We start from the raw sequence: 14,701 nt of genomic DNA, 5'->3' as shown, positions 1-14,701 counted from the left end.
TCAGACTTCAGTTGTTGACTTCTGTAGCACTGAACTGCAGACTGAGTAGCTTTAGAGCCCCCTAATGGTCATGATGGGAATTTGTGTCCCTTCCCAATAACTTTTGCTTTTCATCCAGATCCAAAGGAACAGTTAGTGTGCTGGTTGAGTCCAGTTATATTACAATACCAGTGTAGGGAAACACTTATATGGCACATATGAGGGGTGCAGCACAGTGTAAATGTGAGCACACGACTATTTATGCTCACATGCTTACACAGGAGCTACAGGAAAACTGTACGTTGCTGATTCCATCAGTTGTTAGTCCAAAGCACTCCCTCACCTCAGACACAATTTCTCTATGGAGGGTGTGTGCCAGTAGGTTAATTTCATGGATCCAAACAGCAGCTCCAAAACTGTCCTGGCATTTTCCTGCTCCTGGTCTCTCTCAGCCTGTTCAGCCTGTCTGTGTTATCCATTAGCTCCTGCTACTGCAAATCTTTCCCCAAGTTTAGCCAACCCTCTAACTTTATTAATGCCACCAGGGACAATTTGTTTTAACATCTTACCTTTAACACATACTGTAACATACAGGGACATGTAGACACATAAATAGATGAGTAATAAATAAAAATAAAGAATAAAAAAATATGCCAGGGAGCTCAGTGGAATAAAGGAATCTGGTTTCTATCTGTAATAAGTATCTGTCCAGATTCTGCACTCATCTGACAGGGGCATCATAGTAGGGGGATTACCCAGGGCCCCAATGGGAGAGGGCCCTTGAAAATCCTGGAATGGAAAGTTTAGTTTTGCTTACAGCTTTTTCATTCCTACGTATTTCGTGCCAAAACTAAATTTAAATTGGCTGAATAAATCGGTTGAAAGATTGAACTTTGTAGAATATTTGTGGAGGCTCTCTGAGGACCCTCTCACCCCTTAAAGGCAAAAAATTGTTTAGTCTGCACCAGGATTTGTCTTTAAATGAACTAAAGCTGAGTGTGTTACTCCATATGCTGCAAGAGCATCAATGCACGCTGTAATATCTTTCCCCCAAGAGAGAGAAATCAGGGTTCCAAAAATGAAAAGAAAGAAAGAAAGCAAAGGGAAAGATTGGCGTGAGAGAGACATTAATCAAGAGAGGAAGGGCAGGGAGCCCACAGAGACCACTACGCACCTGTCACCTGATGTGGTGATGTTGTCACATTAGATCGAAGGACTAAATTACAATTGCACCTTTAAGTATCTTTTATTCCATATATTTTCTGGCAGGCACCTTATATACTGTTCAAAATTTCAAACAGTTGTTCAGATAGTCCATGTTCCACCCCTTATCAATAGGGGGTGCTGCAGCACCCTCAGCACCCACCTTCCGACACCCAGTGCAGGTAGTACTAAAAGCATGTGAGATGTCTATACATGCTCATTCCTCCTGACAGTATACAGCCACTTTAACTACAGCCGTGGCTGAATCTATGATGGCAGGGATATGGCTATGGCGGCTGCACTGTGACCACTCTTCACTCTGCACTTTACTATTGACTGTCTACTGCATAATACATAATACAATATCATAATACAGCTCAGCCTTGGATCAGAGGAAACACAAAACTTGAGGGAATGCAAAATGCATGTGAGGGAAAACTAAGGTATTGCAGTAATGCAAAACTTGTTGTTGTGTACCTGTAACTGTAACTGTCTGTCAACCAGCACTCTTTGAAGCATTCCAACACTGACATTAACACTGAGACGCCTGCAGGGTAACTGTCTGTTGACAGTGTTCACGCCCATTGGCTTGTCATACTCCAAACATTTGAGCTGCTGCCTCTTTATCTCAAGTGTACACATCCAAACCAAAGGGCTTACCTGTGCGTTTATGTTCACTTCGTACTTGATACTTACTTCTGTACTTCCTATTCAGCCGACCTCTGGTAAGAACCTTTTGTTACCAGCTACATATTTGTGTTGATGAAGTTGCAGTGTGCGCATTGTTGTGCTTCTGTAAGACGAGACTGTCATCAGCTAACCAGTGAGAGCGTGTATTGTTGTTTTTCATTGTCTGGGTTGCCGCTGTGGTTGTTACATAAACTGTTTTGAATGAAGTACATGTTAATTGTTAGCACTCATATTGTGTTTAATTTAGTCAAACTCATGTTTAAAGAGTAAACTGTGATTCCATGAAGTTAGGTTGCTGACTTCTACACAACATAAATGTCAGAGATCAGTTTAGTTAATAAAATGCTGAAAACATTTATCATTTATGTGCTACATCTGACTTAAATGCAATATTTTTAAATGTTAATCTCCCATTTGAATACTGAAGATACAACATTTATGTTTTGCTAGTTTTATTGGAAAACATTTGTAGCAGTAAAGATGACACTGCCATTTGAATTGATTGAAAGTAGAATATAAGAAAAAATAGTAAAACATTTGATTTAACTTTAATAGACATTACAAAATCATTGCGCTCGGTAGGTTCATTGTCAATTGAAAAATCACCACACTAAGATGAAGTTGGGCAAAATCAGCGGTGCTCCCTCTCTAATCTGCACTGCCTTAAATCTTGTTTGAATTAGGAGAGTTTAAACCGCCCAAGGCAGACATTAAATATCTGTCCCTTCTCAGTTCTCCACTGAAAACTCTTTTTGTGGGCCCAAACAAATTTGTTACTTAACTATTCAGCTGCATGCGGAGGAGAAGTCCCACCCTAGCTTGGGAACTAGACAAACCTGTAAGCTCAGGTTTTTTTCAGCTCTGGTAGACACATCTTGTACACTTCATGCCCAAACAGGTTTCAAGTTGATTTTGTCATGGTTAATACTGCAGGCAGGTGAACACAAATGCAAAAGCAGCCACATGGCAACAGGGTCTTGAAGAAAATACTCATTTATCACCAGATTCTGGGAACAGGCAGACGAAGGGAAAACACAACTGGCTGGCTTGAAACACGAGGAGCAAAAACAAATGTGGAACGCCAGTAACTGACAAGGAACCAGCTGGAGTAGGTGGGACCGGCACAAGGAGTGAAAGACAAGGGAGAGTGTGAACAGGTAAGTGGACTGCAGGACTAGCAAGGGATATGTGAGGCTCAGGGACAGGTAAACAGACAGGAAGTAAAACAGAAATGACACATGAGAAGGGAATCTAAAAAATAAAACAGGAAACAGGTCAAACATGAATCAATAAAATGAAACAAAGACAAATGCAGACAGAAACCCAAGAACAAGGTGCTAGAGATAAGACATTAAACAAATAGCCAGGATCATGACAGACCTGGCCCAGAGCGGGTCATGTATAACTGTTTATCTAATCTGGAACGTGCTTCAGATAATGACCGACAACTTGCAGAGCCTTAGCACTTTAAATGCAAAATATGTGGTGACATAATGTTTGGACTCTATGGCAAGTATGAACCTTGCTTAAAGAGAAGTGCTGTTGAGGCATTTTCAAAAACAACCAAGATGGCTGCAGCTCTTTCTGTTTAAGTATTATTTTCAAATTCTGATGTCAAAAAGAGCAACACTCATTGACAGACTTACTAATGCTACATCATCACAGCTCATCTCGGCACGCTGTAGTGTATTTACATTTGTCCATCGCTCAACGTTACATCAAGTGTTTGGCTTCTCTGGTTGGCTTTAGGTCTATCCAATTGCGTCCAGAGGCGTTTTCGTCCATGGCCATGGATAACGCCCCTTGGAAATTGAAAATGAAAGATGAGGTTCCAGACAAATTTGCATCTGTGATTTGGTCTGGTGACATCAGGCTAATCATACCCTTTAATATTTGGAAAAAGATCAGTAGGATGCCCCAAACGTTGCTAGGCATACAGCTGTGCAGGGGCAGAGGCCCCCAGTCAGAAGCCCCGGTGCCCCGGTGAAGTGTCTGGCAACACGCCTGCAGTAGTGGTGTCGGTGTGAGTCCCAAATAAAATGTAAAAAGCTCTTTAATTTTTGTGTTTTTCAACCGATTGTAATGAGTCAATTTTATCTGGATCTGGATAATCTGGATATTTAGGCTAATCACTACTGCTCAATGCTTAGTAGAGGAGTGTGTTAGGCTTATATCAACTGAATTATTTATGCGCTGAAAGATAAATCATCACAGTCATTGATTTGGCTTATTCCTTAATTAATAGTTGTGAAGACATCCCCATTTATTATAATTGAATGTGGAAGTACAGTTTAGCAACTTGCTAGTGCGCTAGCTAGCTAACGCTGTCTGCTTATTAACACCTTGATCATTACAAAGTACTCTTCACTTTATAAAAGGCCACCACAAGAAAACGTGGTCTTTATTAATGTTAACTTAGAGACTATAATTTGTGTTTAGATCGGTTCATCTGCATCCAGGCAGGGAAAATGAAAGAAGCGATGTAGCTAACGTAGCTAGCACGCTGGCTATGCTTGATCAATGACAGGTAGAAACAAACATCTACAATTCATCATCCATTTATTAATCTAAACAAAGAACATGTTTTCTTGTGGTGTCCTTTCGGAAATGAGCAGTGGTGAAAGTTACGAAGGAGTCAATAAGCAGACAGCGTTAGCTAGCCGGCTGAAAAGCTGTCTGTTACTTCCTTGTTAAATTATATGAGGACGTCTCCACAAGATTTAACCAGGGACAATAAGACATATCCATGCTTGACAAATGTGAGTTTTTAAAGATATTTATGATGATAAATTGTCTTTCACACATCAGTAATTCAGTTCATGTAAGCCAAACACACACTCCTCTACTGAGCGTCCAGCAGTCGTTATCCATACCGCAGAAGAAACTTTATTTTCCACTACACAGAGATCATAATGTATGTATGTGTATATGTAGATTGTCTTGCACTAACAAACTAACGAGCAATGTCAACATTAAAGTGACCGGACATCTTCATGTACCTTGGGGAAAAACCCTGCGTCCATAGAAAAACTCAAGACATACAAACCTCTCCATTCATAGTTTTATACTTTGCATTCGCCTCCTGGATGTTTCATATGGAGATTTGTCAAACGATTTTTGTTTGTTACGGGCATTAGACAAAGCTATATAACACATAAACAAGTCAAACAACTATTTACTGATGGCAAACTGCACTGCATGGCTCAGTTAGTATGAACTTCTTTTCATAATTTCAATTTTAGAAAAATGTAAATCCCGCTGCCACTAGGTGTACGTAAGGCCTAAATATTATTTCATGCTGGAACTGAAGGGCTCTATTAATTGCATATCAAAATATTAGATTTTTTATTTACATCAAATTATAGCTACCATCTTCTTTTAGCTTCAAACAGCGTCCTAGGCAACCGTTTTCAATAAAAATGAAGGTTATCTTTTTTGTATTCCTGTTATGACATCCAGTGGTACAAAAAGACATTTTTAGTACGGGTATCTCAACCATTTGTCATCGGTATCTGCTGTTTTTCTGCCACCAGTATGCGTGTGCAACTGCTGTGACGTACGTTAGTCTTTGAGTTTTCTAGTCTGCTAAACTGATGCTACATATACTGTGCCGGCGAAAGTAGAAATGCTCCACCAGAATTTAACAATTCTTAACTAGGGATGTCAACAGTTACGTGTATGTCAGTCTATAGGTTAATTTTGTACTCACACTATGCTGTACCACAACAAAGCTTTAAAGTATTCACGCTACAGTGGTTAGCTAGCCGCCACCACTCTGTATTGCGCGACAACTGGGTTGGGTGGGAGCTAGCTAGCATCAGCGCTCATTCAGTGATTATTGCTCGTAACACTGTCCCGACCCGTGCAGTTGCTGTTCCACAGCAGTGTTACAGTGCCCACCCTCCAGTCTTACCTCAAGTCGCCCCAGTAACTAAGCGGCTTTATTTTGAGCTGCAAAACCCCTTTAGCTTTGATAATATTGTTGTTTGCTGCTATATTAATGTTCTGAATGTGTACTGAACCTGGATGGAAAATGACATGAATACAGAGCACACAAAAAAGTTCAAGTTAATATAATGTTAACTCTTAAAATCTCTGCAGGGACCCAACGTTCATCAATCAGCTACTGACAGATATGGCGACCATCGTGATGGAGAAAATCGGGCGAGTGTTCATCACCCTGCAGCAGATCAGGGAGGTTCCCCGGATGCTGACTGAGGCTGCACCCTCCATGCCCGGCACCGTAAGAGACATCGATGTTCCCCACTACTTCAGGGAGCGCTACATCGGCACCGGCTACAGACCACTCAACCAGAACTGGCGCTACTACTTCCTGTCTTTATTCCAGCGCCACAATGAGACCATCAATGTCTGGACTCACCTGCTGGCGTTTTTATTTTTCCTGGCTAGATTGGGGCAACTTGCCAAGACTATAGACTTTGTTAATGATCCTCATTCATGGCCCCTGTTGATCCTTATCCTGTCCTCCTTGACTTACTCGGCATGCAGTGTAATCGCTCACCTGCTGGGTGGAAAGTCTGAGCTGTGTTACTACACCTTCTTCTATCTGGACTATGTAGGAGTAGCACAGTATCAGTACGGCAGTGCTGTAGTTCACTTTTACTATGCTGTGAGTGAGGGCTTGCACAGATACATGCATGGGATCTTCATGCCCACTGCTGCCATCCTCAGCTGTCTGTCATGTCTGGGATGCTGCTATGGCAAGTACTGCAGCCGCAGCGTACCACCATTGGGGCGTAAGGCATTTCATGTGGTGCCCTCAGCGCTCACCTTTATCTGGGATAGTACTCCTGTGGCTGAAAGACTCATGTCATGGTCTACAGCCAGTGATGACCCAGCCCTTATTTATCACTTTGGCCAAGTGGCATTCTTTATCAGCTGCACCCTCTTCTTCACCTTCCCTCTGCTGGAGCGTTGCTTCCCAGGGCGGTGCGATTTTGTTGGACAGAGCCATCAGGTGTTCCATGTCTTACTAACGTGCTGCACCCTGTGTCAGATCCATGTCTATCACCTCGACTACATGGATCGTAGGAAGCTGTACTCACGCCTGCATAGGTGCAGTGATGCCGCTCTCTTTGTGCAGTTGTATGTGGTCACTGTGGTTGTATGCGCGCTGATTGCTGCCTTCATGCTAAGGAGAGCTAAGCGAGGGCTTGACTGCAAAGCCAAGTCCAAATGATAGATTGACACAGATTAACCTGGCTCTGTCCAAAACTAGAAAAATCCACCAACCAGCACCTCAGAAACTCATTGATTGACATGTTGTACTGTGTGTTATTGGTTAAATTTGCACACAGTGACAAGTTGTTTTGTGGGGTTTTACATGCTGGACTATTACTTGACTGGTGCAATGACTCTCTGCAGTTTGTTGGCAACCAAACCTCATTGTGACAAGACATGACCAAGAAATAGTATGGCATATAACCTCCCATAAAACCCCTACTTGGCGTCGTCACACCACAAAGTCACATCCACTTGTCCATGTGAAACAGGTGCTGGTGGTGATGTAGTGACTACTTGCAAGGCTAGTTGGTGAACTGCTGTAGGTCGCAAGCTAACCACCAACATGCCAGCTGGCTGGGTCAGCACTGTTTTCTCTCTTCTGCTGTTTACTATCCCCTTACATTTTGTTCACTATCGCACACCATTTTAATCAGTGAAGAGTCATTCAAGAGGGAAAATGAAGCTCTTCGAGATAACGAGCTTGCTAACCGTCACTTAGTTTTTGCTCCATTCTGGCCTGTAAAGCTTTCCGTTTCCGTCAACACTTATTGCTGTTGTTCAACGGCATGAATTGTCAAAATTCACCAAAGCTGAACTCTATGCAGAACATTTGCACAGATTAATTTAACTCTTTCAGGTGAATCCTCTGATTGCAGTGATTCTATTGAAATTGATTCTGCCACAATTTTTTTTAATTCTGTTGTGTCCAGGTCTTTAGACTCCAGCTTTAGTTCTGATTAAACAAGATATAACATGTTAAACGAGCTTTAGAGAACCGGCTGTATGGATGCATGGAGCCAGCATGGATGTATTAAGAGCTGTTCATTCCAGAACGTTGCTCAGTGGCACATTAAGCCAAAAATGCTCTATTTCCATGGTAAGAAATTACTCCGATGAAGCGCTGCTTCCGCATCATTGGACTCATGGTAGAGCAAGCATGCTCTAGACTTCCGCTGGCCAAGCTGGCTACTTCCAGTTTAGCACGCCACTAACTTTAACGGAATAAAATTATTTGATCTTGCGGCACTTCCACGCTTTTCAAGTGTTTTTGGACCAAATGGATTAAATCCTGTTGTGATGCTCAAAAAAATATAAATGTATGTATGTAAAGGCAAAAAACACCAAAAAGTAGCCTCAAAGCTTCAAAGCCCGATGCACTTCCTTGGGGCCTGGCTCATACTCTTCATGCTAAGCTAAACTAAGCTGCAGTCTCCTGAGCCAAGCTTTAAATTTTATGGACAGATGAATATTTTTCCAAAATGTTAAGCTGTTCTTTTAGGGATTTCTCTGTTGTCTGCTTTATTTGTTTTTCTTGTTATAGCCAACTTAAGCTAGTGTCAACCTCTGCCTCCATTTTCCCAAGTCACCAACAGCAGTTTCTGTTTTAAGGAGGAAAGTTACATAAGGATATACTTGATATTGCAAATCGGTGGTTTAAATTTGTATATTTAGAATAGCACAAAGTGAATTTGCCGTAATGTGCTGGGTCAACGTGTAAAAACATGGGCCTGTGTGTCCAAAAATGTAGTTACTGAAGACCAGATACGAGGATAAGGATGTTATATAATTAAACGTGCCTTGTCTTGTCTTGCCTTGTAAAAGAAACAGGTACCTACATCTTGTAATTTTCAGGGATATGCCATCCTGAAATGTTCTAGGTTGACTCCACCCTAAACATACACATCATTTTACATTTCGTGAGAGGAACTATTTAGCTTGTGAAAACACGTTATGATATCCTCAGGGTTGTTTCAGGTCTCATCGGTCTATATGTGCCATTTTGAGGTCCAGGCAGCACTGGCTGCTGGCAACCTATTGTTCTTTAGGGATTCAAACCCAAACAGCCAAAACCTGATTGTCATTTATTATTGGCACTGTTGTTGTTATTATAAGGGGTTCAAGCCCAAAGGGCTGAAGCTGTATTGTTTCTGTGTGAATTTATTTATTAATGTTTCTTAAGTAATGCTTTGCAAATTCCTATGAGGTGGTACAATGTAGAAACATTTAGTTTTAATCAATGATTGGACCTGGGCGTGGCTTATTACAATAAATCTAAATTTCCAGACATTTCACATTCCAAATGAAAAAAAAAATCTAAATGAAATTTTGAAATTTGTTTAGCACATCCACTGAACTCTGACAAAGAATGATATGAGGTTTTAATTTTAGACTTTTATCACCAATGCTTGTGTCAGTGACTGTTTGACTGTTGTGCTTTAAACCTAAAAGACAAAAAAAAAAAAAAAAAATCCCCAGTTTTGTACATATGACATCATTGCAACAAGTTTTAAGAAGGTGTAGAAAACCATGTTTTCCTGGTGGTGCAGTTAGAGCTCATCTACTCTGTGGATGTAAAGGTTTCAAGGTTCAGTTCCCCACGTAGGCAGGTAATTTGCTTTGTGAACATTGAAATACACTTGATAAACGCAGGTTGATGTGTGATGTTTTTCAGGGTCGTATACCCAACAGTCACATTGTTGTTACTCTCTCTGCCTCCTGCTTCTGAGGCTGGTTTGGCTTCCTGGCCTCGGAGCCGCTGGGCAAGGTTGAAGATTTTGTCAGGAAACTATACCTGCACTGGGTAGATCTCCTGTTTCTGCCCATCTGTTGTGATGTGTTACTTTATCATTTTCCAACTAATCGTCCTAATCTTCTGTGACAAATCTTAAAACTAAGTAATAATATCTTTATGTAGTTCATAATTCACTCAGTCAAATGTCTCAAGGTTTTTTGATGGTTGTAAATGGTTAACTGATTTGTTCAGTAGTTGATTGGTAAGCTAGTTGTCTAATCCAAAGGTTAAGCGTTCAAATCACAATTTTGCCATCTTGCAGGTGCATTTTTCACAATAACTTTCAACACTTTGAACATAGTAGCACTATTTGTTTATGAATCAATAGAAATGAGATTTGTTGTCACTTGCGCACAAGGTCATAGGCCACATGGAGTGTTTCTGTTGAAAAAGAAACAAGGATTCAAATGCTTGCGATTTGCTTGGACCCTGATAGATGTTGCTTATGGCTTCAATTTATGTAATTTTAATTGTATAAAAATGATCTATACACCTCAATATCACTCTACTTGATAATTCATGTATCTGTATGCTTTATTTTTTAAAACTGGTTTATGTTTACATTAAATTTCTTTAAAAACCTAACTTTTCTCCTTTATTTTTCCTCTTCATTCATTCATTCATTCATTTTCTGTAACCGCTTATCCTGTTAGAGGTCACGGGGGGCTGGAGCCTATCCCAGCTGAGACTGGGTGAGAGGCAGGGTTCACCCTGGACAGGTCGCCAGACTATCACAGGGCTGACACATAGAGACAGACAACCATTCACACTCACATTCACACCTACGGACAATTTAGAGTCACCAATTAACCTGCATGTCTTTGGACTATGGGAGGAAGCTGGAGCACCTGGAGGAAACCCACGCTGACACAGAGAGAACACGCAAACTCTGCACAGAAGGACTCGAACCCCTCACCCCAGGGTTTGAACCAGGAGCCATTTTGCTGTGAGACAACAATGCTAACCACCAGAGATGGGACCAAGTCACACATGTGCAAGTCTCAAGTAAATCTCAAGTCTTAACCTTCAAGTCTCAAGTAAGTCCCAAGTCATTTTTTCTTGGGCAAGTCAAGTCAAGTCAAGTCCAAGTCAAGTCACCTTATTATTGTAATTTTACCTGCAGAATCTGATCTTAATAAAGTGAANAAACGTACAGCCAGTCTTGTGATGAACCAGTCGGAATGTTCGCTCACGTTTTCTCGGGTTAATGTTAGTAAAAAAATTAAAAAACAAGTTCCACCAAACCGACCCGCCCACCCCACCCCCGTATCGTATCAAGCTAACGTTAGCTAACTACCGACTAACCAGATAATATTAGCTAATTGACAAGCACTTACTGGGCAGAAGGGCTCTTCAAATGACGAACAAAGTTTGAAGTTGTCGCCGCTCTTCAAATGACGAACAAAGTTTGAAGTTGTCGCCTGACTGTCCGAGATGTTTATGCCGCATGTCTTGCACTGTGCTGTTCGTCTTTTGCCGTAATAATGGTAATTCCGAAAGCCGAAGACGATGACTCTCGGTAACCCTCCCTTTTATTTTTTGTCAAGTCAAGTCACAAGTCATCAAAACAGCGACTCGAGTCGACTCGAGTCCAAGTCATAATGACTTGAGTCCCCATCTCTGCTAACCACTGCAGCGCCTTTTCTCTTCTTGTTGTGTTTAATTTCTCTATATTCACATTTCAACTCTGTTATTCTCTACAACTGATTTTTAAAGAAGCATCATTTCATGGTTGCACTTTTTCATTGATGATCATACTGTCTCGTCCTGACACTGAGGAATGTTCTACTCCCTGACCAAATACTGTAAACTGAATTATAATCTTGCTTGCTCTCAGATGGATCTACACACAGTGACAAATGTCTTTCTGCTTCCACCCAATGTAAATGACTTTATTTGACACATGAGCAGAATATATTTCGTACTGTCTCAGGTGCAGAGAGAATACTGTCCACCTCACTCAGATACATTGGTCCTCCTGGCCTGCTCTGCGGCCTGGCTCCAGTCTCACTGTGTATTGGTGCGTACTGGTCCGTCCTGCACGGCTCACTTACTCACTTGAAGCCCTGAATCAGCTAAATTATGGCACTGTTGGACTCTCTCCCACATTCCTCCTGCCTGACTCACAATAGAAGGGGCCAGCCTGCTTCCCATGTGATAAATTCCAAATTACATTTCATCACAGCTCATAAACCTAATGGAGCTCAAAATACTTGATGCGACAATAAACAGCTGATTTGTTGATGTTTGATAAACAAAAAGGTCATGGACAGTTACAATTTTAATAGTCTAGATGATTTCATGTCACTTAGCCTACTGTTGTGTGGTCTAGTGGTTGGACAGAGTGTACCAGAACTGGACAAACCCAGATTTAATCCACTTGGCAGCCATGTGTGAAGTTTCCTTGACCAGTATTAAACCCCCTAGCTCCTTGACTGGTTCTTTGGAAGGAGAGGCAGAAAACAGTGTTTTTTTTATTCAATGAATTTCAGAGGAGCTCCTGGTAAAGAAGAGAAATGTTGTAATTGTGCCAGCAGTCACCAAGGACTAAATGTTTAAGTCATGCTAACGGCAAACACCAAACTGTCAGTGTGTCGCTGAACCATTTTGGGACAGTCTGAAATTTGTCATTTCAGTCACCAAGGACTAAATGTTTTAGTCATGCTAACGGCAAATGCCAAACTGTCAGTGTGTCGCTGAACCATTTTGGGACGGACTGAAATATCTCAACAACTACTGCAGGATTACAATACAGTTTTGTACAGACATCAGTTGTGTATGGAGATAGATTTGTTTCATAATTATGTGTATGAACAGATCGACAATCTGTGTGTAAATGTATAATCTGTAAATATAAAACACCTTCCACAAATACAAAAAAAGATTTGTAAACTCACAAAAATATTTTGCAAGTATGAAACGGATCTGCAAATACACAAACAAATTCTACAAAAAATATCTGTGAATACATGAAATTAATTTGCAAATAAATGAAAATCATTTGCGAATATCTTCCTAACATTTACAACTTTCGAACAGGCATTTGTGAACTCAGTTTTTATTTGTGAATCGAAAAAACATTTGTGTCTGTTGTGCCTAGTCAAGGGTCAGCAACAAAAAAAAATCTGTTTGGAGCCACAAAACATATTTAAGCCTCATAATATAGGTAGCACAGGCTTTTAAGTCGAATTTAGCCCATCAACATTACTAATAGGTCTAAATGAGCATTCATTAATATATTTTAGCACAGGTAGTTCCTCTGCAGTGGACTATTTTTGATTATTTGGTTGTCTAAATTTGCAACGTTGAAACAATGAAAACAAACAAACTTGTCCACGCACTATTAAATTCTCTATTTTCCCTTGAGAGTTTTTCTTTTGGATTTGGAATTCACAGTTAGCTTAGTAAGGAAGACTCATCACTCACTGTAACCATCGCTAGTGATGTTTTTAGGGGAAAATGTGCCAGGCCAGACTTTTTTTTTTTTTTAAATTGGTGTTTAGGCTATGCATACAGTTAAAGAATGTAAAACACAGTTATTCATTTCCATATAATTTTATGTCAAAGCCACAAGGAGCCACTGGAGAGGTGCTTAGGAGCTGCATGCGTCTCTAGAGCCACAGGTTGCCTACCCCTGGCCTGGATGATAAGGTGTGTTGACTTTGGGGATCCCCTTAATAGTGCCACCATGAGGTTGACATTTTTGGTTAAAAGTAACCATAGACTAAAAAAGATGGTTTGTGGACTCCTGATTAATTATGTATAACTTCAATAAAAGCTCCAATAAAATTTAAACAGGTGAGTTATATACAAATTTTCCCCACAAACAGTTGTTGTAAATTGGGAAATTAGCTATAGAGACCAAAACCAGGCTGGAAACATGCTTATTTCTGCTGTTACGTTGGACATTTCGATGAGGGTCTATGGGGATTGACACTCGCTTGCACCCTTAAGTGGCCATTAAGGGAACTGCAGTTTTTTGGCACTTTGGCATTGGCTTCGTTTTTCAACCCCAAAGGTTAGTGCTTGATAGTAACATGTCTGGCTGTTATTAGATGGATGGCCATGAAATTTAGTAAAGACAGCCATGATGTCTCGACTATGAATCCCAATAACTTTGGTGGTCCCTTATCTAGTGAAACATCTCAACGTCTCCTGGGTGGATTGGCTCAAAATGTTACACTGATAATTGTGGTTCCCAGGCGATTTTTCCCACTGACTTCAGTGATCCCCTGACTTGTTTTTCTTGCACCCCCATGATGTTGAAATTGTGTTGTTTTTTTCCAGTGAAATTTCTTGCATTGTCTCAAAAGTTGGTACATACATTCATGTCCCCCTCAGGATGGATTGTATCTTCGGTGATCCCTCAACTCTTTATCCAGCTGTCCTTTGTGTTTAGTGCTCATACATTTTCATGCTAACATGCTAAACTAAGATTACACCATCTTAGCATCCACATGTTAGTATTGTCATTGTGAGCATGTTGGCATTGGTTAGCATTCAGTTCTAAGCTTTGCTCTGCCTGAGTAAAGCCTCACAGAGCTGTTAGCATGACTCTAGTCTTGTTGTCACACACCTTGGAATCAGCAGGAGGCTGTAAAGAAATAATTTAGTGAAAATGTCAAGAGACAGAATTGGGGCATCAAAACTATTTTTAGAAATATTACACCAGTAGACTTTTGGGTGTGTGGTAGACTGCTCCTCCACTGTTTCATTTCTGGCCACACACACACACACACTGCAAGCTTCACTGTGTGCTGAGTGATGTGGCTGCCGGCCTGGAACACTAAATCTTAAAGGAGTAATGAAAGCTTCCTGCGCCCCAGTGGATTCATTCTCCAGAGGTGTTTGTCAGCAGACAGCGTGCTCAGGGTAGACTCCCATGGTTAGAAAAGCTCTGTTGATTGTAGTCATCACTTTTGCCAAGATGAGCCTCGTTTTACTGCAGCACTGACTGTCTGATCTACACAGCTGCCTTGCACAATATCCTCAGCTTTTGGATTTAGTAGCCAA

The 14,701-nt window shown here is 40.9% G+C and overlaps 1 protein-coding gene across 2 annotated transcripts; it reads left to right on the top strand.

The window, feature by feature from the left end:
• Positions 1-1,799: 1,799 nt before the first annotated feature.
• On the top strand, positions 1,800-10,267 carry LOC126383903 (membrane progestin receptor alpha-B-like). Of its 2 annotated transcripts, XM_050034652.1 has the most exons (3): positions 1,800-1,907; positions 2,877-3,029; positions 5,974-10,267. In XM_050034652.1, the coding sequence occupies exon 3, from the start codon at positions 6,008-6,010 to the stop codon at positions 7,070-7,072; it is 1,065 nt and encodes a 354-aa protein (XP_049890609.1). In that variant the 5' UTR covers positions 1,800-1,907; positions 2,877-3,029; positions 5,974-6,007; the 3' UTR covers positions 7,073-10,267. The 2 variants fall into 2 exon arrangements, with proteins under 2 accessions (XP_049890609.1, XP_049890611.1); XM_050034654.1 differs by lacking the exon at positions 2,877-3,029 and having other exon boundaries at positions 1,816-1,907.
• The last annotated feature ends 4,434 nt before the right edge of the window (positions 10,268-14,701 follow it).

The sequence above is a fragment of the Epinephelus moara genome, chromosome 22, assembly GCF_006386435.1.
Source record: "Epinephelus moara isolate mb chromosome 22, YSFRI_EMoa_1.0, whole genome shotgun sequence".
Taxonomy (NCBI): Eukaryota; Metazoa; Chordata; class Actinopteri; order Perciformes; family Serranidae; genus Epinephelus; species Epinephelus moara.
The sequence above is the reverse complement of the archived record's forward strand: the minus strand, read 5'-3'. Positions and strand labels throughout refer to the sequence as shown.